Consider the following 27,566-nt stretch of genomic DNA (forward strand, 5'->3'; position numbering starts at 1 on the left):
ATTAGAATTCCATAGTTCATCTATTCAATTTCAGTCAGTTTTGGAGTGATCAGCATTAATCATGCAAACACCATACATCTGTGGACAAGTGCTATATGCCCATACAATTTCTTGAATTGGCTGAACTACAATAGTTATAACCTATCATTAGAACTCCATGAATCCCATATTGAAACTAGCAAAACTAGGTAAGTTGGTGAGTGAATTACAGCCACCTTCAGGCAATATAATTTTTCATTAAAACTTCACATCTTGAAAAGGATATACGTTATTTTATATTTGCTTTTAATAATAAAGGCTTAAACTCTGAGTAAAGTTTATTCTGTCAAAAAAATCATTGAATAATTCTTTGGTTACATGGATCTTGGTATAGATTAATTAACATGAAAATGGGATAAAAAAAACATCGTCAACATACTTGATTCACAAGTCAGTTTCTTGAAGTTCCAGATGCTGTTAGGAGGTATAGAGAAAGCGAACCAAAAGAGAGGAATAGAGGGGGAATCAAAAGCAAAAACACACAAGTTAAAAGAAGAACAAGCAAACTGTCATTTTAAAGTGCTGGATTTCCAAAATTGTTCTCATTTTCATGATTATTAATATCTATTTTTAGCAGCAAGACTTATTTAATTTAACTACTTAGTTAAAAAAAACTACTGATCACTTGATCGAATGGTTATCTGTGGTAGAATGATAAATTCTCAAGATCAGTTTTGTTTATCACTGAGGTATCATTGGTTTATGGCTGATCTCCTTCAATGACTGAGATATTTCAACATTAGTAGGCTATATACTCACAAAAAGTAATGTGATAATACAGTCTCCTTAGTGTTGATTTGATTCTGTCGATCAACTTGCAATGTGCCGGTTAGTTTCCAAGGTTTTTATATCGTAAACACTACACTTTGATGGATGGTGAATTAACCTGTTGAAGAGGGACCAACGGTTCATGACTTCAAAAACTAGGTATCCTGTAGTTATCATAGGACTGTTACTGTTCATACGACCGAATAGCATTAAATAGTGTCATGGTCGATGCCTGAGTTAGACCGCTTCAACGGTGAATAAACTTCCGTCAACAAGTCAATTATAGATAAATACTCATAAATATCCGTATTGTGGTAATTCATTATCTTGAAAAATGCAAGTCAATGAGTAAGTGCTAAAATATTTTTAGTAAGTGCTAAAATATTTTTATTTACTTTCGAATAAATGACTAAATATCGGATTGACTAAATATCGGATCGCATTCCGCCCATATTGATTTTATTGTATTAATCCGCATTATCATTCAGTTTCGACATCCACTTCAACCATACATGAATGTGGAGTGGCTATCCATGTTTTAACTGTTTACCTTTTACTACTTAATTAATTATCAGTAGTTAATTTACAATTCGACTTTTGAAAAATAAAACTCACCTGTACATTTGTAGCAACTGGATCTATGAGTATTGTTGGAACGTTTTCTGCTCGTAGGTGCATGCTTTGACGATTAGGTTTGACTACCTCTTCGGCCTGTTGAAATATATGTAAATTCATGAAAAGTGGGCCAGTTATAAAAAAGGCTTTATAAATTAGCAAGAAATATTTTTGGGGGTGTCAATCTACTGCCTCATTTTGTGATGACAAGCATTCAACTAAATACTATATGAAGAACTATTGAACGTTATAACAAGGATATATATAAAAATATAAATCAATTTGTTTCATCATGCCAAGAAATTACATGGAAATCCATTTGTTTATACAAAATTACAATAGAGCTTTCTGTAAAAGGTTGACTAAAAAATACCCTGTAGGGATCACCATGTCGGAAATACACATTTGGTTCGGGTTTAGTCGTCGTTTAACGTACTTTTAACGACTTTGTTCGAGGAGTAATCGTAAGCTGAAGCACTGAATTATAAGCTTGTAAACTGGGATTTTCTACGTTGGTAACGTTAGTTATTACACTATCCGATACCTGGTCTCACTAACTATCTAATGATTGATATTTTCGTAAAGCCCGGTTTGAATCACAAATCAATGGTCTTGAAACTTAGAACTATGGGCTAATGGTTGATTTCGAAGGTAAAAACTTTAATATTTTAGAACGATATTTGATCGTCAGTACTGTCGAACCGATTACGGTAAACATAAAACTGTAGAATATTTGATTTTTAATTGACCATACTGTGTACTGATTGGATGCATAATGAGACAGTGTGAACGAACAGGTGAAACCGAAAATCTACAGACTGATAATTCAGTTAAAAATCTCTTACAGAGTAAAAAAGCAAGGAGTCCGAAGGCTTGCTCTTGTATATCATAACACCAGTAAACAGAAGAGGTTAATGTTGACATCCAGGAAACAAGCATTTTGTCTCCATACTGCGATTTATGTGAACAGTGTCATTTCTCAGTAACATGAACTTATCTGCTCATTTTACTTTACATAGTACGACAGAGAATCGTGAGAATCCATTCTTTCTTTAAAAATGTTTTCGTATTGCCGCGCGTTTATAGCTTCTGCAAGGGAAGTTTTGTTCACTACCTTCTCGCAACCAGAATGTTGTTTATGAGTGTGAAGGCAAAAGCGAGCGAGCATTTGTTACATTTACATGAAGCCACGGAAATGACAAGTGAAGTCGCTTTAAGGTTAGTATAAAGTCCAGCTTATAGGTACTAGGTTTCTGAAAGCTCCTTTCAACAGTTTGGAGCAGATTGGTATAGCCAGGATAACTTTGATTTTGATGGGAAATGTTGATTTTTAAGTAATAAATTCATGACAGATTTGCATAAGGACTAGGACACTTAGTGGAGAGCGCTGTCGACATGAAAGCAGCATCTGTATACAGGATGTCCAAAAACACGTTTCAACTTCTACAAGTCACTGGGGGCAAGATGTCTGGTGTAAGTGAAAAAATCGGTGAGATTGGTGGGATGTCTATCAACAAGCCTCAATAGAATCTTGAATGATAAGTAGAGATTTTTGAAGAACAGCTCTTCAAGTTCCATAAATCACTAAGCCTAGTCGACCTACTCTAAGGTTCTTTTAATGGAGGAGAATAACCTCTGGTTAGATAACTGACTGGATTGTTTGGAAGGTTTTGAGAGATAGATGACATTATATATGATTTTAAAAGTCCCTACAACTGCTTGCTGAAACGTACCAGAGGCCAAAAAATGTTCTGAAATATGTTTAGAAAACAGTTCTAATGTATTTATATGCTATTTTAAGCTAACTTGTAAAACTCCGGAATCTATTACTGGCTTTTACACACATTTTAATGCTTAGATGATACCATGACTTTTAGGATCTCATATGTAACTGTACACGTCATTTTTCCCTTCTATATATAAACTAATAATATAGTCAATTCTCAAATATAGTCATACGAGTCAAGAAGTTAACCATGAATTAAATCATCACTTCACTGTTTCTAAGTTAAGATGGAATATTAAAAATTCTCTTCTTTCCAAATAAGGAGTAGTTGTATAGTGGCTAGCTTCTGGTATTATAATGGCAATCCTGTAAGGCTGTATTTATCCCATTGGGAATTCATCGAGGAGAAAATTAAGTTCTAGTGAGAAGCAGTGACCAGTGGAGTTCAACCACGTCTGTTGTGAGATAACAACTCCCTGAAGACAATTAGTGAACGGTTGTTCAGCTTCGTGGATTGGTTGAAGTTAGATATTAACACCATCGGATGCCGGCTAGCTCAGTGGTCTATCGGTTAAGTGCTCGCGCTCGAGACTGATAGGTCCTGGGTTGGAATCTCGCGGGGCGGGATTGTGGATGTGCACTGCTCAGGAGTCCCACAAACAAATATGTTAACAGTTGTTTTACATGTCATTTAGTCAAAGGTCATTTCTTCATTTTCATCCAGTCCTTTTTATTCAATCTCATAATATTTTCTAGATCAGTTGCAATCACCTTACTATACATTTGCCAGTCACAATCAACACAATAAATTTAACTGTATTATGTTTACTACTGACAAATGGAAATTAAGTAGTAAAACTGGAATCAGACGAATGATTAAGTAACTCATTTTTATTGATTTGTGACAAATATATTTTTGGTGACATTAGTAACTAGATTCGCATGATAAAATATCGAAGGATTGATTCAGTATGACATTAATTTGTATTGCTCACCAAATATTAATTAATGACTGGTCAGTTACACATATATGAGGTAATTGAAATATTATTTTGGAATCTAGTATTTGGATGGTAAAGTCCTTTATTGTCTTCTCTCTGTATTTCGTCAGTTTAGTTGTATTGCGTTTGTGTAAGGTTAGGTGAATACAAAAACTACGTTTTCCGTAGTATATGGAGTGTTGGGTTTGAAATTCAATAGTGCATACTTCTGGTATTAAATAACAGTGTCAACAGAAAAAGCGAATCGCTTTCACTTGTCAACAGTCTATTCGGTATATGTGCAGTCTTCTGTTAAAAAAATATCTATGTATCTGTTCAGCTTCATATAGGTTCGAAAAAAGACTGTTCTTCCCTCCTACCTACAAATAATTCTTCAAGGTCAAACATTTATTGACCCAAATCATTCACCAGGTACAAACTAGTGTACATGACTTCATGTTACACTTCAAACTTGAAGTTTAGCGACAATTCAAGGTTATTCAGATCGAAACAATTTGAGCGTGATTCAGGCATGTTAATTAGTAGTAGAGAATCAAAAACCTTGTCCACTGAACCATCAGTCCACCTTAGAAAAATGAATGTTTGAATGGAATATGTATGACATTTGAAATATACACATAATGTTTATTATGGAGTACATGTACAGAACAAATTATTTGTGATAGTAAAACTTACAAAGATACTCATATGACTGGCATCGATTTCAATAGGACAAACAAGCTCAGTACTAGCATCATCATCGCCAACACTACTAACATGATTGTAATGGTTTGATTTGTGTCCACGATTAGAATTGAAAATATTTTTCTTTTTCGTAAACTATTCATATTTTTAAAAGTGTTAGACAATACGAGAAAAACAATTGATAAAGAGTTAAACATTTTATAAAGATCATGAACCGAAATCTAAGTCAGACAACCAATGGGAAACAGGAAGCACTGGAAAGCTGCATTACCCTAGTATGGTATTCGTTACCATCGTTTATCCACAACTTTTTAACCAGGGATTGAACACAGGACGTCGCTATCGAGCTCGAACGCTAAGCCTCCAGACTAGTGATCTAGAATACAGTGGTATACAAGTCTAACTTCAATCATTAGTGATATTACCCGACCATGTTTCACTGTCTTCAGTGAGCACCTTATTCACACTGACAAGATTAGACTCCACTGATTTACTCAGTGACGGCTATGTTTGAGGGAAATCTATGTTCACTAGGTTTAATATTATGAAGTCAGGACTGATCAGTCTGAAGGGATGGGGATGATACTCTTCACCACCGAGTGGGAATCCAGTAATCCACATTCTGCAATTTTAACTGGTTCGTGAATATAAAGCTTAACTATTATCAAGTTCTTTACATATTATTTATTTAACTTTGATCAAGATTAAAATCCATAGGTCACTACGACTTACTAGGTTTCCGAAAGTTACATTCAAAGCTAGTTATCACCCAGCAGCATTTCATAGAATAGATGGATTGTGGTCAGAGTCTTGTCACATTGGAACTCGAACCCATTACCTTTTACTTCAGTCCATCTATTTTATAAGAATTTGTGACACATCAGCTACACAGGGTACAGAAATGAAAAGAAGGATGGGCCAAAACCCAGCCCTGAATATTAGCGAGATGGTTCGAACTCGTATTTGAATGAAGTAGTTTCATAGTAGACTTTAAACTAGTTTCTTAATAACTGAGAACTTTAGTTCCTTTTAGATAACGGAATCAACCTTTATTTTATCATCAAATTACATTACCAAGATTTAGTTTGATAATTTCATGTAACTTGAGCATTGGGTATATTGTTTATAGTAGTACAATAATACTATATGGATCGACTGTGGCTAGAAGTGGAATTCAAAAACGCGTGTTTCATTCTATTCGGTATTTATCTACTGAAAGTAGCCTGGATCTCACTGCTAGTGACTTTTGATTTATATAAATTTGTGAAACAATGGCTATATCGAAGCTCAATTCCATGGCTTTCCCCAGATAACAAAATAAAATCGATGAGAAAGCACAACTCCTCCAAGAAATTTGTTCACTTACTTTGATTTTAGAATGTATTGTCAGTGGATTATTATTATTATTATTATTATGATTAGTGGTTTCATTAGGTTGTTTGCGCTTCCATATATCTAACCCAACAAGTTCAATAAATTTATTTGTTAAATGTCGTCTAACAAGTGATTTTACTTGAGGAATTCGCAAAATATCAGCTAAAAGATCTGGTGTAAAACGATCTTCTAGAATCTTTTGGAGTAAAAATAAGAAATAAAGGAATTGGATATAAATTAAACTAATATTGTGATATTATTAGTGAATTAGACAACTGGTCACAAGCATAACCATAAAAACTTTCAGCGTTAGGAGAGGGTCTCAATACAATGATTAACTGGGTGTCATCTAGTATTAGATTGAAATTACTAACCGATATAAGTTAAACGAATATTGATAATCTGAAAGCACTGAACGGTCTTCTCAGCCAAATTTGAGACTCTTCAAAAATGCGCATTCATGACCGCGAAACCGGGAATCGAACAAAAGTTTTTCAGTCTCGCGTGCTAATGCCTAAGTGGTCACGGAGTCGAAGATGCACATTGCCAAGGAGTCCCATAGTAAGAAAAACAGACATCCAGTGGTTTCAGATTGATAATGTTTATTTTACTCAGATAGTTACACCATCTCAATGAAATTGAAAAATTTCCACAACTCCATACTGATAATTATCATCTAGCAGTCGTCTACTAGCTATACCTGTAGTCCTTCACGGGTTAATGTCAGTCTCAAGTCCGGATAGAGATTGAGGGTCGAACATGGGATCATCAACCCCATTCCGTAGAAAACAATCTTTATAAGAAAACAGTTACCAGGGAAAATAATTTAAACTATTTGAACTCTGGCCTGGAAGTTGAAGTATCTTCATTTAGAAGAATTATGACACCTAATAGTGTCCTTACTTCAAATTCATTCGCTGAGATTTTACAAATATATTCTTCCTATTTAATGTATTACATCAACTCGGCGCTAAAATACCATGAAACTATTCGCTCTAATTTAGACGAAAGTTCTTATATCTACTAACTCCGCCTGTAGCTCCTCTGGGGGTTGCTGCCGGTCCCAAGCCCGGGTAAAGGAGGAGGGTTGGGCATGGGGTTAGCGACCCCATCCCGTAGAAAATCAACTCGCTAAAAAAACGCTAACCAGAAAAAATCATTCAAACCATTTAAACTCTGCCCTGGGAGTAGAAGGAATAATTATGACGTCCCATGATGAAAGCCGAGTTCATTCGGAAGTCATGAGGCCGATGCACCTTCTTACAACCAGAGCAACAGTTCTTATAGGTACATGGAATGTCCGGACAATGTGGGAGACCGGAAGAGTCTTCCAAATTGCTGCAGAAATGAGAAAATACAACCTGGAGGTGCTTGGAATCAGTGAAACGCATTGGACGCAGGTTGGACAACAACGACTGTCTTCAGGAGAACTTCTGTTATACTCCGGTCATGAAGAAGAAAATGCCCCACATACACAAGGAGTTGCATTGATGCTGTCTAGAAAAGCACAAAATGCACTTATAGGATGGGAATCTCATGGACCAAGGATCATCAAAGCCTCCTTCAAAACAAAGAGAGAGGGCATTACAATGAACGTCATCCAATGCTATGCGCCGACCAACGACTACGATGAAGACGCTAAAGACCAATTCTACGATAGGCTGCAGTCGATCTTCGAGAAGTGCCCAACCAAAGACCTGACCATTCTGATGGGAGATCTCAATGCCAAGGTTGGAAAGGACAATACTGGATATGAAGACGTCATGGGACAACATGGACTGGGAGAAAGGAACGAAAATGGTGAGAGATTTGCAAACCTATGTGCCTTCAATAAACTGGTCATAGGTGGCACCACATTTCCACACAAAAACATACACAAAGCCACTTGGATTTCACCGGATCACACTACACAGAATCAAATCGACCATATCTGCATCAACAAAAAGTTCAGGAGGACGATGGAGGATGTGAGAACCAGAAGAGGAGCTGATATAGCATCCGATCATCATTTGCTGGTCGCCAAGATGAAACTAAAACTCAAGAAGCACTGGACAACGGTGCGGACAACATCACAAAAGTTTAATACGGCCTATCTTCGAGATGCTGACAAACTCAACAAATTCAACATAGCCCTCAGCAACAGGTTCCAGGCCTTTCATGATCTACTCAATGGAGAGGGAACTACCATGGAGAGCAACTGGAAAGGTATCAAAGAGGCAATCATTTCAACATGTCAAGAGGTTCTGGGCCAAAAGAAGCACCATCACAAGGAATGGATCACTGTTGGTACACTGGATAAAATTGAAGAAAGAAGGAACAAGAAGGCAGCAATCAATATCAGCCGAACAAGAGCGGAAAAAGCCAAGGCACAAGCCGAATACACAGAGGCAAACAAGCAAGTGAAGAGGAGCATCAGAACCGACAAACGTAAATATGTGGAAGATTTAGCGATGACAGCGGAAAAGGCTGCAAGAGAGGGAAACATGAGACAACTGTATGATACAACCAAGAAACTTGCTAGAAATTACCGTAAACCAGAAAGACCAGTGAAAAGCAAGGAAGGCAAAGTAATCACCGACATTGAAGAACAACGAAACAGGTGGGTAGAACACTTCAAGGAACTCTTAAATCGACCAGCTCCACTGAACCCACCCAACATCGAAGCAGCACCCACAGACCTCCCAATCGATGTTGGCCCACCAACAATTGAAGAGATCAGCATGGCCATTAGACAAATCAAGAGTGGCAAAGCAGCGGGACCAGACAACATCCCGGCAGAGGCACTGAAAGCAAATGTAGCAGCAACTGCCAAGATACTACACATCCTCTTCAGTAAGATTTGGAACGAAGAACAAGTACCAACAGACTGGAAAAAAGGACTTCTGATCAAAGTACCAAAGAAAGGTGATCTTAGCAAGTGCGACAACTACAGGGGCATCACTCTCCTCTCAATACCAGGGAAAGTCTTCAACAGAGTATTGTTAAACAGGATGAAGGATTCCGTAGACGCCCAACTTCGAGATCAACAAGCTGGATTTCGTAAGGATAGATCGTGCACAGATCAAATCGCAACTCTACGTATCATTGTGGAACAATCAATCGAATGGAATTCATCACTCTACATCAACTTCATCGACTACGAGAAGGCATTTGATAGCGTGGACAGGACAACACTATGGAGGCTTCTTCGACACTACGGCGTGCCTGAGAAAATAGTCAATATCATACGGAACTCCTATGATGGACTAAACTGCCAAATCGTCCACGGAGGACAACTCACCGACTCGTTTGAAGTAAAGACTGGTGTAAGGCAAGGTTGCCTACTCTCACCGTTTCTCTTTCTCCTGGTAATAGACTGGATCATGAAGACATCAACGACTGGAGGAAAGCACGGGATACAGTGGACAGGCAGGATGCAACTTGACGATCTAGACTTCGCGGATGATCTGGCTCTTCTATCACAAACGCAACAACAAATGCAGGAGAAAACGACCAGTGTAGCAGCAGCCTCAGCAGCAGTAGGTCTCAATATAAACAAAGGGAAAAGCAAGACTCTCCGATGCAACACAATATGCACCAATCAAATTACACTTGACGGAGAAGCTTTGGAAGATGTGGAAACCTTTACATATCTGGGCAGCATCATTGATGAACACGGTGGATCAGATGCAGATGTGAGGGCGAGGATCGGCAAAGCAAGAGCAGCATACTTACAACTGAAAAACATCTGGAGCTCAAAACAATTGTCAACCAACACCAAGGTTAGAATTTTCAATACAAATGTCAAGACAGTTCTATTGTATGGGGCGGAGACGTGGAGAACTACGAAAGCCATTATCCAGAAGATACAAGTGTTTATTAACAGTTGTCTACGCAAGATACTTCGGATCCGATGGCCAGACACTATCAGCAACAAGTTACTGTGGGAGGCAACAAACCAGATTCCAGCGGAGGAAGAAATCAGGAGGAGGCGCTGGAAGTGGATAGGGCACACTTTGAGGAAATCACCCGATTGCGTCACAAGACAAGCCCTCACATGGAATCCTGAAGGTCAAAGGAGAAGAGGAAGACCAAAGAACACATTACGCCGAGAAATAGAGACAGACATGAGAAGAATGAACAAGAACTGGATACAACTAGAAAAGAAGGCCCAGGACAGAGTGGGTTGGAGAATGCTGGTCGGCAGCCTATGCTCCATTGGGAGTAACAGGCGAAAGTAAGTAAGTAAGTCTTATATCTACTACCACTATGTTTAGTAACATTCCAGAAATCTCCGGAAGCTCAAGGCTATCTAAAATACTATAAATACCCTAGACTTTCTGTACATGAACGAGCCTTGGAGTAAAGCATTTGTTCCATATTTCGCGCTCTTCCTCTCGTCTTCAAGTCGTTCTGTAGGTTTAGCCTGGATGTTACTTGAAGACCATAGGAGCCGAATCTAGCGTTCAATCAAAAGAATTATCAGTTGACGATTATTCTAAAGTATAATGTATTTGCAATTATCGACAGTACTGAGTCATTCACTCAAGCCCAACCCAATATTTAGTAAATAAACAGAATGAATTTAGAGTTCAGAATAATAACAATGGGAAAATACAGACCTTTGGGAATTATAAAAACAATAAAAGTGTTTCGAGTTATGAATTCAACTTGTTCTTCGCATAATGAGTGAATATAAAAACGGGTGTACACAACAGCATAAATTCACAGATTCAGAAGTTATCCTATCAATATGAGGTCCCACTCTTGCATTAAAGCATGCTTCGGAAGCTTGCATAGAAGTCGGTAAATTGAAGAAATATTGTCATTCATAGATTTTACTGAAAGTTAAGTCGTGATGGTATTGTCCAGAATGACAGTAGTGGGAGTTTTGTAATTAATACTATCCATCTTAGAAAAGTTTAAGTAATAGGGCAGTAAACATGTATGCTGCACTCATAATGTAGATCTGCTATAACATGTCATTGTCTTTTAGGTAATAAAATATAGTAAATGTTTAAAAAAGACAAACAGTGGTGTGATGAGCGAAATATAAGCGTTTTAACCACTATGTTACAAAGCCTTTAGTTTGAGGGACTGGGGTAGTGCGTAAGTAGTATAACAAGACTAGTCATCACACACAAAGCGGAAATGTTTTCCAGTATAGGAATAGTTAAGATTCAAACCAGGGGTGTCAAAACAAGACAGGCCATCAGGCCACGAAGACACTGACTATTAGACTGAGCCATGTGGATGGATAAACCTACCTGGTCGAGATCCGAGCGGTTAAAGACTCAAAATCATTCACAATGACGCAGATGCATTTAGTCGTCTTCTCTTAGATACTAAGTTTTTACGTTACCTTATAAAATTTTATTTTATTCCACTGACTCATATTTTCTTCTCAAATCGTATCTTGGAAGTCGAGTCTTTTCTATTACCACTATACCGTTATTACCTCTACTACTCTAGGGTTTGTCCTGACAACTTCATATCACTGTGCCAATGAGATGTGGCAACTTGAACCGATGTACACATGTTCGAGGTTCTAGATTGAGTATGACCGACTGACTGACCAGACAATTATCCAGCAACCTATGGTTTTCATTGGATGTCTAGCCAAAACCACATCGATATTACAAATAACCTAAATTGAATCCAATGAATTTAGATGGAGATCACATCACCTACCATTAAAGCACCATGTACACCACTTCCACATAATTCACTAGCATATTCAGGTAATTCGATACTTTGTAACCAATTCATTACTCGTTGTTGAGTCCAATAACAAATTTGTATTGGCAAATATGTTGAACAAATAAAATTAATATCAGAATTCCCGGAATTCGATTGTAAAGTAGAAATAGTATCCAAGCAAGAGGTATGCACACGATTTCCATTATGTACATTAGTAGGTTTTATATTATCTTGAATATGATTTAATAATTGGGTAGGAGAATGTAACATATTTCTTTTACAAGGTAAATTTGCTTCACCTGTATTCAGTAAACCAAGTGAGAAATAAAAATCTCAAGAATAATTCAATATAAAATAATAAACTATAAACACTATCAGTTTATTTTTCAAAGTTGAAATCAAGAGTCGATTGAAGCTAGACCACCATCGAAAACCTGGAAGCACTGGATGGCCGTTTCGTCCTATTATGGGACTCCTGAGCAGTGCGCATCCACGATCCCACACTCGCGAATTCGAACCCAGGACCTACCAGTCTTGAGCCAGAGCGGGATAGTGGATGCGCACTGCTCAGGAGTCCCATAATAGGACGAAACGGCCGTCCAGTGCTTCCAGGTTTTCCATGGTGATCTAGCTTCAATCGACTTATGATTTCAACTTTGAAAAATACTGAAATCTCCACAAAACCCCTTCTGACTATCAGTTTAATTTTAAAGAATATGTACAAAATGTTGAGTACAATGAAGTCAACAACCTATGTAGATGTTATTTATTTTCTTATACTATCTATCAATCATTCGACTAATCAATCAGTCATAACAATCTCCACAACCTTATACTGATAATAACACTGGAAATGCCATGAATATGTATCGGATTAGGTTTTCACATATTGCAGCAGTATAGTTGGAGAGAAAATTCACTAAGTGAAAGTTGAAGAGAAATTGACATGAAGCTGGGGACGATAGTAATGTACACTGAAGTAGAAAGTTAGGCAAGACAAGCATTGTTCACAATCAAATATGTCATAAAAGAGGATGAAGCTATTGAAATGGGATTAAACATCATCGTAACAGATTTTAAGCATTGTTAGTTTTGAAATCCACACAAATATTCTGGTCTAATATATAGATATTGTTATAATGTGTTAGACATGGCTGCAGGTCAACAGCGAAATGGAAGTGCCGGACAGAACCACTGTATATTATCTTCCCATATGAGACGAGTATGCATCCAGAAATCGTACCAGGGATTGAATATAAGGTTTTCAGGATTTAGGGAGAAGACAGCACAGTTTTTTCTTTGAAACAATAATTGTGAGATGAAGAATATTTATAATTGAGGGTGAGAATTCTGAAAGTATTGCATTCTCTGAATTGGGTAGTTCAGTTATAGCTGTTTCGTTGTTTTCTTAGACAACATGATGGCATTCAATAATCAATGGACTTTAAATTATGTTAGTCATCTAATTTACTAAATAATTAGTTGAGAATGTCGAGTAACGAAAAAACACTGAATAGGGAGAGAGGGAAACTCTCAGACGTTGTACAAATCTATGGTCTGTAGTCTAATAAAATCTGTTGATTGAAGAATAGTACTGAATATTGGCAAAATATATACTGATAAAACATTTTGGTTGTAAAAGACGATTATATTATCAACACTTTACTTACATTGTTCCATTTGACTTCGGCATAAACGATTTCTATCAAAATTAATATGTCTTAACATTTGTAATCCCCATCGTAAACTTAACACATGTAATTCATTAGACATTTTCAACACAGATAAATCATCCTGAAATCATAGGAAGAAAAGTGTTACCAAACTGTCATTTACGTAATTTTTATCAAGGATTGAAACTAGTTAGGATACAGAACTGAGAATCAGGACTTCTTACTAGTGTGTACTCGTGAGCTCAAAAGAGATAGGACCTAGAATCTTTGGGTTTCACTGAAAGGGAGTGATATTTAAACCAATGAGGTGGATCCAGAAGAAAACTAATGAAATAAAATCACTGTGCGTTTGTGTAGACCAAGGCATAGTGATAAGCAGGATGAGTATAGACATACCTGATGCCTGTGTTTATAATTGATCTCAAGATCAAACGATAGGTGAGAAGTTATGCTCTGGGTATAATATTAGAGGTAGTTGACTAAGCATCTCGCCAAGCCTTCCTCTTAAGTTTCCTTGTTTGAATCGGAAGGACAATCGTAATATATCTATTTATGATTTATGTACAACAGAACTATAATTTCCAGTTACAGCAGCCTAGCCTTTTTCTCAATCTATACATTTGCATTACTGGATGGGTAAGCGTAAAAGAAGTGTATGTATCTGAAACGGACGTCATGGTTTGTAAGTTGTTCACATACATAGATATATAAAGTCATAGTCAAAAGCAAAAATACTAATATACATTTAATGTTAGACGTACCATAGTAAGCTGATCTAGCACATAAGGGTCAATGATACAATTATCGAATTGTGGAATATAAGATGATAAACCTAAATCGTGCAACCAACCTATATAGTAAAAGAGATAACGAAAAGAATTATTTTTATCAACTGGAATTAATAAGATTTATGGTCGAACTATTATTTATTTTATATAGTTGAGATCATGAGTCAATTGAAGCTAGACCATCATGGAAAACCTGAAAGCACTGGACGGCCGTTTCGTCTTAGCACAGGACTCTTCAGCAGTACGCATCCACGATCCCGCCTCGCGAGATTCGAACCCGGGACCTATAAGTCTCGCGCCAGAGCACTTAACCGATAGATCACTGAGCCTGCCGGCATCCAACGGCGTTAATGTCTAACCTCAACCAATCCAATTTATTTACAAACAAATCAGAGGCTTTTAGAATTTCATGCGAAATTCATTTATATATAGTTACAGCACATTTTTAAATCACAGCGGATGTTAGTTCGTGGTGAAAATCCTAATTCTGATCCTTAATTTTAATCACTAATCCTAATTCTTAACCGTGTCTTAAACTTTTTAGACGGCTGAAATTTCGTAAGGTCACTTTGAGAATCTCTCGAGATCATCCATAAAATTTAGTCTGTCAAAGTTCACATCATTATCGATTAATATTTTTGATTACATTTTACTCATGATATTTAATGACTCTGAAAGTGATCTTCACAAAGTAACACTAACTTTTAGACAATCAAAATACAGGTGATGTAGATAGGTAATCCCTTACATACAAGCTTAAGAAAGATTGGTGACCACTAGAAGTCAGGATTAAGATTTAGAGTTGATGATGAAATGGAAGATTGCTTTCTGGTCGTTTGGATTAATAATTCTACAGTCAGCTCTACAATTTAAGACATCAAGAACTTCCAAGTTACATTCAAATTCCCATAAACCAGGATACCTATTTTTTCAGTCTTTACATGTTTATCAGTTTTAAGAGTTTTAGTAGTGAAATATTCGCTATCCACAATTAGATTTTGAATTTGTTGCAAAATTCCAATGGTCGCTATCTTGAATGTGATTGGTTCATCAGAAAAAAAAACTTTAACTAATGTGTATTTAAACTAAAATCGGCATTTTCGCTTCATTAAAACAAAGGTATTAATTGATTTTTAGCAAAAAATGTACTATGTTTTTTTTGTTTTAAACAGTTGTGTGCGAACTAATTAGTGTGGGATAATGTACAGAGAAAGTAAAAATCGAATGGTACCGAACCAGTAGGACTGACATATCAACTATTTGTTAGATAATGGTTATTGTTTTTATTCAGTCATTTTGTAACAGCGTTTGGAAAATTATTCGAATGTTAAACGCTACTCAATATATAAGATTGTTATTCAATGTTGAGAGTTCTTTTTGTCAGTTGGTAGATATGATCTGGAGGAAATTCCGAATCTAGTTTTTGGACGTTCAAAACACATCCGAAAATAATGGGTCCAGTCCTGATCTTACTAGTAGGTTCCTAATTTGGATCATCCAGCTTCACAATCTTAAGGGCTATCACTGAGTTATTTAGGTCGGGACAGAAAAAAGAAGAATTAGTTACTACTCAATGATCAATCAATGTAAATACTTCTGATTTACAGAAGGTCAATGGTGTACCACATAGTTCAGTGGTGATATCTCAGTCTGTAAAGCTGGCTCGCACTATCTGTATCCCACGAAGAACATTAGTCCCTTTAAAACTATAGGTATGCCTTGCCGACGAGTACTAATTAGTACGAAAACTATGTCGGTGAGGGTTGCTCTATCGAATATTTTCAGTACCACTAAAACAGACCTAGCAGATGATCAAAAATAACATACTTTGAATATGATATGGTGAAATGTTGAAATTGCACTGACAAAAAATAATGAAAATACTATTCACAAACTATATGTATATCATAAATAAGCTCCATACAAAACTAGTAATCATACTTACCCGGCATATCAAAATTTTCCGGTGGTTCTATATTTCTATATAAACATCCATAATTGTAATTATTATTAATATTGTTACTATTATTATTAGGACACTGATCTTTCATACATAAACGTATATGGATTAATAATTTCTTCAAATGTAATGGGTTACGTATACACATTAACTGAAAATCAATGGATAGGAAACAATTATAGGAGAAAGAAACGACAAGAAAACGATAACATAGTGAGAATATTATAAAAGTGCTAACCTTTGGGAATATCTTACGAAAGGTTATACTTCATAAGTGCTAGATAACTGGACTATTGTACTCTTACATCAATCTAGTTGTAAGCTTTTGTTTGACACATAAATTGTCGTCTTACGTTCTATCTAATCAGTTCTTACTAGTAAGATATATCTTGACTACTTTAAGGCCCCAACTTTGGTAGTTTTTCATATCTTTATCGTCTCGGTGGCTTCCAAATAGGACATTATTTGTTTACTATTGGACTGGATATAAAAAGTGTAGTGGTGGCAATTTTATGACATGATACCGTTGTATAAAAGTTAGTTGTAGCAAGATAGAATCTGCTAGTTCATTCTGAATCCTTGTTTACAGTCCTAGAAATTATACAACTTAGTGACTTAAGTCGTTATGAGATATACTTCAAAATAAAATCCAGTTGTAATTCTACTTTAATCTTCTTCATCCAGGTAAAACGAATTCCCTGACTGAAAAAAATCCTTGTTGTTTGGGTTTTGTAACTGATTTTCTAAAAATGTGGAAAAGCGTGGATTCAATTGAAAGCTAGACCACCATCGAAAACCTGGAAGCACAGGACGGCCGTTTCGTCCTATTGTGGGACTCCTAAGCAGTGCGCATCCACGATCCGGTCGTTGGATGCCGGCTCAGTGGTCTAGTGGTTAAGCGCTCGCGCGCGAGACTGATAGCTCCTGGATCCGAATCTCGCGAGGCGGGATCGTGGGTGCGCACTGCTCTGGAGTTCCACAATAGGACGAAACGGCCGTCCAGTGCTTCTAGGTTTTCCATGGTGGTCTAGCTTCAATTTACTCATGGTTTCAATCATAAAATAATTGTTTGCTTTTTATGTCATCTAAAGGATTATTCTTTTACGAATAACTGTTAGCGATTAAGTAAATAAATAGATAAATAGAAAAACGTTGATTATCAAGTTGGGATAAATAAACATTTAAAAAAATTATATTGTTAGTTAATTATTAAATTAAACACAATCTCTTTTAAAATATGGTACTTTGATAAGTTATTGAAATAAGACAGCTAGGTGATGAAGGTTTGATTCCTATGGGGAACACCAGTCCCCTAAAAATTGGAAAGATGTCTACATGTCGGACAGTAACTAGCATGAAGGTATCTTGCCAACTACCTCTAATCACCTAACATATCAAAATAAAGCAAGTTATATTAGGTCACTCACATTGGTGACCACATTGTAACTTGATCGATAGAATCCGGTCACCGATAAAATACTAGACAAACATAACAATAGCTACTAATCACTGATCAATCGATAAACTAACAAAAACAAACATAAGCCGTAGTAGTTATAGTAGTATTAGTATTAGTAATAACTAATATTATTTTCTGTCTAGTTTATAGTACTGATCAAATTCAAACAATTAAATTTGCAATGCTACTACTCGACTGCATAGCTTAATAATGCGGTATATTATATTTTGCTGCTATGTAGTTAAGCAATTTAGTGTAAGAACTCTATAGATCAGTTATTAATGTATGTAGATTAGTCATGAGAATGATAAATTGTGTTCGGTACAGCTTATTTGTTAAATTCCTAAGCCATGATACATGAGATACAATAAGTCATATTCGTTTAGTTGACTTTAGCTTTCTTATGAATGTATACAAATGTTGCTGTTTAAATATTAATTAGCACACTGAAAAGGTTAGGAAATAGTGGGAAAAGTATGAGCACATGTTTGTTTATTCTTATTACTAACCTATTCATCTTAGAAACCCATAGAAAACTAGGAAATATTTAACAGATATTTCATCCTAGTATAGTGCCCATTCACAACCTCACCAGGGACAAAACCCAGGACTTTGGGTCTTGCCAACAAGCGCCTAACTTGTAGATCATTGAAGTTAAATCAATCCACAATATATGACAAACATTTTTGATTATCTTCAGTGATCAACCTTCTTTGCTAAAATAATTACTTTTTGGATTGTTCAAGCCTTTGAACAGAAGAAATCAATAGAGTACAATTCTTTATCCAATTAAATATTACTATAAGGAATGACGTGACTAACCCGAATGTAACATGTCATGAATACATCCTGATTGGTACATGTTGGAGATCTAACTGTTTAATCGTTCTATACATTTCCAAATGGCTTTAAGCATTGCAAGAGCATAATCCTTTCAAAATATTTAAGTAACCAATTACTGGTGAATAAATTAAGGAATCAATACTGTTAATCAGCATTTGTAGTGAGATTGATTAATTGTTATGAGACTCATTCATTCATTTACGGTGACTTAAATGGAAGTCAAAGATGCTCTCTTATTTCCTCTCTGAAGAAAGACATTGTCTTGTAAAGTTATTTATGAAGTAAATACAGTGTAGATTAAAAAGTTATTACCTGCGCAAGTGATTTTTTGGATTCATTTACTAAATCTTGACCAGAAGTTAACCATCTACGTGTATGTGTTACTGTATAACCTAGACCAATTTTATATAACCATGCTGAAATCATATTTTTATCCCAAGTGATGAAATTTCTAAAATAAAAAAAATGGGGAAATTATAAATTAGATTAGTTCATTGAATCATTTATATTGAGTTGAAATAAACCAATGAATGTACATCATAGCTTAGTTAATTTACAATCATAAATAAACAATGGCATGAGTCACAGAGTGAACATCAAATCTGAGATGCAGATACATCCAGCTGACGAGTCCCAAATACGACGAAACACGCGTCCTGGATTCCACTGCTAGCCACTATCCATCTTTGCTTACAATGCTTGTGAATTTAGGCTATATCGAGGCAATACGCACAGTATGCACATATGCCAATTAGAGACTGACCATTTGCAGTCCTAAAAACATCAATGGGAAGATCCAAACAAACAATACTAAGTAAATGGCATGATTATTTCGTTAGTTAGACACAAACATTTATTTCGAAATCATTGAACTAAAATTTTACATAGACAGATATCAACCAGTTTGAATGTCTTTGACCAAGATTTCATGCTGATTAGTTATTATAGATCAGAAGAGGTTTTGTGGAGATTTCAGTATTTTTCATGGTTGTAATCATGAGTCAATTGAAGCTAGATCACCATCGAAAACCTGGAAGCACTGGACGGCTGTTTCGTCCTATTATAGGACTCCTCAGCAGTGCTCATCCATGATCCTGCACTCGCGAGAATAGAACCCAGTACCTACCAGTCTCGCGCCAGAGCACTTAACCACTAGACCACTGAGCTGGCATCCAACGGTGTTAATGTCTAACTTCAGCCAATCCACGATGTTTGAGCAAGAAAAATAAATCTTCTATACATGAAGTCAATAACGCATATCACAAATAGTTCAATGATGACATCTTTAATTGTAATAAAGACGTCACTAGGGCTCCAATCCCCATGTATATAATTCACCCAACTAATTGATTAGTCATATCAAGTAGCATAAAATTTAGTTACCAAGTATCTTGTCAATTACCATCACCTGGTTATTATCAAAATATGATGCATATAATATCGAGGTTAGCGGTTATTATCAAATAAAATGCTTATGCTATCGAGGAAAACGGTCAAGTCAATGAGAAACAGACAAATATGATAGACAAAATATATATATATATATATATATATATATATATATATATATATATATATATATATCCAGGTGTTGATATTCAAGACTGAATTTTTGATAATCAGCACTGGAACACAGGTACATTAAGTTGATTTATACTGAGATTCAACGACACGCTCATTATCTAACCTACGGCTGACCGCAATCCATCTGTTTTAAAACTTGTGACAAAATGAGCACATTGGGAAAACCTGCACAGGATGAAAATATCCTTAAAAAGGGTAAATGGAAATTCAATCTTGAATATTAACAACAGAAAAAATCAAGTCCTTGCTATTAATAAAATAAACATCAATGTAGAACAAGGCTGGGACTAATCATACTCAGTTGTACAGTGGGTAAAAAGTTCATTTTTAAAGTGAAATGTATCAAGTTTGAGTCCCATGGTGAACATCAACTCTAGAATGTAGGCACATCCAGATGATGCACCTCTAACGAGACGAAATGCTTATTCTAGATCCCAACGCTGTTCACAATTCATCTATTCTAGAAAAGTATTGTCATTATTCTTCACTAAAATATCAAGTTTTCTTACCGATATTTTTTAGAAAAAGAAAATATTGTACATCAAGGAAAAAGGAAATTTTGATAATAGAATCAATGTAAAACAAATTAGATGATTATTTCTTATTCTACGGAGATAATTAAATGTTATTCCATGACCAGAAAAAAAATGTAAATTAGAATCCCCAATTTCGTCAATTCTACGCAGCTTGACCCACTCAAACTTCTGAGCCAACTGACACCTCGTAAACCACATTTCCTTTCTTTTTCACGATTTGATCAGCTAACCATGTGGGATGTTTGCCACGATAGACCATAGGAAATACTTTTTGACTCACAGTAGACAATCGTCTTCATGCCCCGTGATGTCAACTGAATTGCTTCTCCATCGATATGTTTCACTGAAGTCCAAGATCTGGAGTCTAACGAATGGCATCGAAATGTATTTTCGCGCCTTATAAAATGTCAGACTAAACGATTTTTATAAACTCTGTGCACTAATAATGAATTAGCAAAAAACACTTTATTACATTCTAAGCCATAGTTAGGCCAGATCATTTAAAAAAAATATTGCTGCACTAAATAGGAAACTACTGTGTCTTATATTCGAAGACAGTGAGAGGGAGAGAGAGAGAGAGAGGACAGTCAATTAGTCACGATGTAGAACCTGGTACGCATGCATATCGGTTCAAATTGCTACATCCTGTTAGCACAGAGAGATCAAATTGTAAAGCCGAATCCCAGAATATTAGAGGTAGTAACAATATTAGTGGTAATTGCAAAGATTGGGTATCAAAGATACGATTCGAGAAGAAAATATAAATTAGCGAAACAAAGACGAAAATAGTTATGAGGAATTGAGAATTTCAGAATTTGGGGAAAAACAGAGAACTGATGGACGTGGGTCGATGCAAACGATTTTGAGCCATGTAATTCAAAGTTTCTAATCATTGATTATGATATTCACTCGAACCTTAACCAGCTAGTCTACACCTATAACATTGCTAAGTCCAATTGTCAGTGAATTAATGGACTGATACCATGTTTTGGTTTGGCCGCCCATAGCTTTCTTCTAGTCTGCTCCTGCACCAGAAGCATCACCCGTTGGTATAAGCAGCCGTTGAACATACGTAACACACGTCCCAACGACCTCACTTGATATAGATTTACTACTTCATCGATCAGTTTTCCATCTTCTATTCCTAACCCAGACGTTGCTTATTACATGGTCCCAAAATACACGAGCAAAGCTTCGTAGACACTTATGATCAAAAATACCAGTAAACTAAGAATATCCTCTACTCTTAATGGTTGTAGTGTCGGTTACTATGTTAAGCCCATATAACCTGTTCTAGCTTCTGGATAGGCGAATATATCAATTCATCTTGAGTCACGTTTTGACCTTGTTAATTATTCACTTATCAACCCTGACTTTTCATATGAGCGTATGTGTGTGTACAACTTATCTTACTCATCACATGTCCGTAGCTTTTTCTTGTGTGACTGTAAATACTGATCAACGCCTAACTTAGTGGAGTTGGCTCAAACATCTTTTCAAGTGCGCGTCATTTTGCTTCGCCCTCTTTTCTTCGCTTCGTCCCTCTGATTGTCTGTCCAGACCAATGAGTGTACAAAATACACGTATTCAAACATCCATTCTCGTATTTGACTTATTTAATTCCGTTATTCACCGACGCGATTAAAGTAGATGATTATACACGAGGATTGGCGATATGTATATTTCAATAACATCCGTAGGATCTAATTGAAGTCAGATACAGGGCCACAAAGTGGTCATGTTCACATCCATAAAGTGGAACGGAGTGAACTGCTGCTCAGTAAACTCGTCTATTGGTTGGGAGACGGATATCTCACCTACACCATAAATGACACAAGTTGGCAAAAGCCAATTGAGCCTTCCAAATCCACTCCGAGATTTTGTCAGATACCAGACTACTAGTGCTGACAAAACTCCTAAGATAAGGAAAGCGGTCAAAGTATTCGCCCACTTTACTCCTTATCATTAATTTAGGTGGTAACACAATCCGACCCTGAACTTAAATTTTATACTTGAAGGAAGAAAACTGCATTCCAAACATGCTTTCAATGTTGCTTAAGGTGATTAGAGGACTCTGCATTTTGTCAGCATATTCACCAAGTAGAATTATATCATCTGGATATCCTAAGTCAGTAATTGAATCCCCTGGTAAAAGATCAACTCCTGAAAAGTCAGACGATGAATGTGTTATCTTTAAAAGCATGTCTATGACAAAAATAAAAGTGGAGAGAGTTAACAACCCCGACGTACACCAACTGAAGTAACCAATTCTGACGAAATTTCGCCATAAGCTCTGACTCGACCAGAAGTGTTAGAGTAGAGAGTCTATACAAGGCTAATGCACTTTCTTTGGTAAAATTTCCAATGACAGATACTATCATAGAACCTCACGAACAAGCGAGTCGTATGCTGCCTTAATGTCAATGAATGCATTGATTATCGGACGTCGAACAGTATGTCTATGTTCCAGAACCTGTCGGAGGGTGAATATTTGGTCTATATATTCACGTTCAAGTCTGAAACCAGCTCTGTTTTCTCTAGTCTTCTCTTCATAAGTTCTAGTTAGACATCGAAGTATTATTGAAGCTAATATTTTAGACACCATATTAGTTTCACTGATTCCTTTGTGATTTTCACGGAGAAGAATATAACTATTTTCAGTGCCAGACATATCATAACTGGAGAGATTTCAAAATCAGCTACTGATTAAAATGTCTAATTTAGTAAATAATGGCCTATAAATCTCAAATGAAATGTGCAATAATTGGAACTCTAATAGTGTACTGAGAATTAATTTGCATTGATTAAGTTGGGTAATCTGATAGCCTATAAATCACTAATAGTATTCCCCTGTATAATTATGGAGTAATTCTTGAACTTATTGTTGCTCGATAAAAACGATATCTCACTGAATAAAACACCAATCTGTTAAGTACATATACACAGCAGATTAGTAACATACCTACATGCTATTTCAACCGTAAATACTGGAATTATTAGCACAAGACAATGCCTAGCGCTTATAACAGTAAACGGGACACAAGAAGTGAAACGATATCGTAAGCTTTATGCATTGTAACATGCTTAATCACTTCAACTTAAAAACTAGAGCTAAAATGCAAAAATATTTATATTCGAATCATTCATATATATATTCAACATAATGATAATTGTACGGAAAAAAATAATTGAACATACACACCGCTTAGTATAGGCGAATTGAAATGATTGACGTTGTTCACTGGATGAATTAAGACCATTATGAGATGAAGGGGATTTGTTACTGTTAAACAAAAGATAATATTGTATAATCATGCAACATTTATACATGTCATTTAGATGGATGTACATGCAGTTGAACATGAGAGTAATAAATACATTCATTAACGAAAAAAAAACAATAGGAATAACTGAGCGCACGGAAATCAGTTTGTTCTCACTTTAAACCTACCCTAGTAATATTAGCTTATTAGCCATAGTGATTAGATCTCAAATTGCTTTCACAAAATTATTATTATTATTATTATCCTTGTCTCCTCTTAACCCCTTATTTCCAGTCTAGTTGACCTTTTATCTTTATATATAAATGTTCATAGCAAGTATATGTGTGATCAGATTGTTCGAAATGTATTTTCATAGTTGAAATCATGGGTCAATTGAAGCTACACCACCATGGAAAACCTGGAAGCACTGGACGGCTGTTTCGTCCTATTATGGGACTCCTGAGCAGTGCGCATCCACGATCCCACACTCGCGAGATTCGAACCCAGGACCTACCAGTCTCAAGCCGGAGCCCTTAACCGATAGACCACTGAGTCGGCTGGCATCCAACGGTGTTAATGTCTAACTTCAACCAAATGTATTACGCTAATATATCACATAGTTCTGATAATCTTGGTCTTCTTATTACACTATCGAAATATATATTGTTGTTTATTCTATTTAAGTATATATATGTATATGCCTACTTATTTTAATAACAACAGATATGTAGTATAAAGTATGTTATATTCGCTATTAGGTTGAAATATCTTTTTACTTCCGATATGGTTGGACTTCATGCGTCATATTTTCTCATTATAACTTCAAAAATTATTCTAAAAGGCAGACACTGGTGACCACATTTCATTTAATAACTATAAATTTTTGGAATGTATGTATGGTTAAGCGTACTAGTCTATCTGGTAGATAAAAATTAGACAGACATCGAATGATTAACAAAAAACAACGAAAGAGCGAATGCTTGATTGCTGTCCGTCGAGTATCTTACAAATAAAAAAAAAACGAAAACTGAAGACTGATTTTCATATTTTAAATAATGAGTAGTAATGGAATTCAGAATAATTATTTTATCTTATTTTTAGACTCACTAGTTGGACTTACCTACCATATCCATGTTTTGATGCTCACACTGTGAGAAGAAACCCAATACATATAGCTTCAGAAACCACTGCACTATTCACTACTTTACATAGACTGATCAGATTTACTCATAGGATATTAATAATGGGAAAATATAATGCGTTATAAATACTGATGATTATTTTGTTACTAAATTGCTTCGATGTGGACAAGGATTTTTTATCGGTCAGTTTAACAATAGAAGTGAAACTGTATTACTAACAGTCCTATTTTCATCATATTTTGATCATGAAGTAATCATTCCAACTATTCTTTATACTTAAAAATACTGGTCGGCGGCCTATGCTCCATTACGGTTAACAAGCGTAAGTAAGTAAGTTGAGGGGAAAGATCACTATGTTTCTTTAAACTTGAGAATACTATCTATTTTAAGTGATGAAGTAAAGATATAATGGTACATTTGGGATTTTCAATTACTAGACTATGAATCTTAGTAAATTGAGAATGTTGAGGCATATGTTAAGTATGCGTGACGACAGCCTATCTTGAAGAGCAAGGTTGAGTGGGGTAGAAGATTGGAAGAATTTTAGAAGCAAAAATCAAGGTGAAATATCAACCAGTGAAGTTATCGACTATTGGACTGAGACATTTTGGTAGGTTCAGACTATCTAAATAGGGTCTTCGTGGTTTTCGTAAACAATAGTTAGAGTATTAGGGTAATATTTTTTGGGATCGTTCAGTGTTGCAGATATATCCTGAGTTCCACCATTCTTTCGTACCTACATTATCATTTCTTCTTCTAGAACCATATTGTCAATATCGAGTCTATCTGATTATCAGTTACACTACGGCCATTTTAAATAGTTATGGTATTTCGTTTTATAATAAATATGTGGCACAATACAATGAAAAGAATCCTTATGCCTTTTACAGAGAGTACTGAATTTTCATACTCTTTTCTGGAGTCAAACCAAGAGTTACTGGTTTTTGTTTTACGTCTGTTGATAACGTTTGTCTACCACTGAATTAAAAAGCCTTATGCAATGAATCGCTTTATTATCAAGATGAATAATGGTGATTCCAGTATCAGAGCTTATAGCTATTCATTTATAATTTTGAATATTTTATTCTGAGGTCAAAAATAATGAATGCTGATGATAATTTAAGGCAAACGATGGTTTACTATGGTGCCACATTTTACATTGCTGATTAACCTTAGTTAGTAAACTGTAGAAATCCAGGAAGAACTACACAGATGATTCATTTGAGTGTGTAACTCCACAGCAATCCTCATCACTGTCACTATCAGGGAGTTAAATTCAGGATCGTCAGGTATCACGACAACCACTTGACCTTTAGAACACTGAAATAGTATCTGATAGTTTACATTTCTAGCTTTAACGTATTCGGGATATTGTCCAACCTTCTAATTCTGTTAGTAAGTTCGTAGGGTAAACTACGAAATTCAGTAATCTTCACAAACGTATAAATTAGTAATTCTTTAAGCGACATGTTATTTTGTACTATCATGGATGTTAGTGCTACATATATTAAAAACGCAGATATTCACATATTTACACTTCCTCACGTACTCACACGTTGTCCAAATATGACGACGTAAACTCATCCGATCCATGCCGTACGGAAGATGAGTCAGACTGAGTGTTTTTATAACTATCAGATGAATGCGGTCCGTTTTTCACATGATTATTATTACACGATTCATTCTTACTCAGTACAGACATATTTCTGTTCAATGGACCATTTTCATTGGATTCAAGGGGACTTCCCTGATAGCTTCGTTGTGATTTATTATTGCAAATTGAATTGGTATGTAGAACTGAAGGTAGTGAAGAATCGTAGACAGGATTAGCAGGAACATCATCAACATGATGATTATCACTGTTGCTCACAAAAGGAAGATTAGTTTCTTGTGTTTTTCTACGTGATCTAATAGTAGAACCTTTCATTGAACCACTACCATAATAACGTTCTATACTTTTAGACCTTATGGATAGTGCAGAATTGTTTAAATTGTTTTGTGGTTTACATTGATGATGCATGGAATCCGATTTATTCAAACCATTTGATGTGAAGTTATTCATTTGACCTTGCGAAAGCCAATGAAAGCTAAATGAAGTGATGGAGACATATATTTATATAATATACACTTATTCTTATGAATAAATAGAATATTTGTTTGACACACACGAATACAAAATCAAGCAATTATATCCATACACCAACTGATATATCACCTATTCGTTTATCAGTAATCTATCACTATGGGATTTGATTCGACAACTGCATCTCTGTGCTAATGTGGTATGGCAACCTGAACTGATGAACGTACGTACAAAGTTCTACGTTGTGACTGAATGACTTATCGGTAATCAAGTTTTATTATTAGATCCAATACCTTGCCACGAGACCAAACTGACGGTGCATTATGATGTACTTCATTTAAAAAAGTAC

General features: G+C 35.8%; 2 protein-coding genes across 2 annotated transcripts in view; both read right to left on the reverse strand.

Annotated features, from left to right (window-relative positions):
- Nucleotides 1–423: 423 nt before the first annotated feature.
- Smp_138100 (hypothetical protein) overlaps nucleotides 424–27,566 on the reverse strand; it is a gene marked incomplete at its 3' end in the record, with an annotated part of 87,411 nt that continues 60,268 nt past the window's right edge. Inside the window, exons 10-16 of the mRNA XM_018791273.1 lie at nucleotides 26,688–27,221; nucleotides 18,922–19,060; nucleotides 13,557–13,680; nucleotides 6,347–6,393; nucleotides 4,825–4,968; nucleotides 1,423–1,518; nucleotides 424–453 (exon numbers count right to left, since the gene is read on the reverse strand). Of these exons, the coding sequence (XP_018645550.1) occupies nucleotides 424–453; nucleotides 1,423–1,518; nucleotides 4,825–4,968; nucleotides 6,347–6,393; nucleotides 13,557–13,680; nucleotides 18,922–19,060; nucleotides 26,688–27,221 (1,114 nt within the window). The remainder of the gene's footprint in view (nucleotides 454–1,422; nucleotides 1,519–4,824; nucleotides 4,969–6,346; nucleotides 6,394–13,556; nucleotides 13,681–18,921; nucleotides 19,061–26,687; nucleotides 27,222–27,566) is intronic.
- On the reverse strand, nucleotides 11,854–12,156 carry Smp_114470 (hypothetical protein; the record flags this gene model as incomplete). The annotated part of the gene is made up of 1 exon (XM_018791274.1): nucleotides 11,854–12,156. One exon carries the CDS (start codon nucleotides 12,154–12,156, stop codon nucleotides 11,854–11,856), a length of 303 nt encoding a protein of 100 aa, XP_018645551.1.

This window comes from Schistosoma mansoni (assembly GCF_000237925.1).
Source record: "Schistosoma mansoni, WGS project CABG00000000 data, chromosome 3 unplaced supercontig 0124, strain Puerto Rico, whole genome shotgun sequence".
Taxonomy (NCBI): Eukaryota; Metazoa; Platyhelminthes; class Trematoda; order Strigeidida; family Schistosomatidae; genus Schistosoma; species Schistosoma mansoni.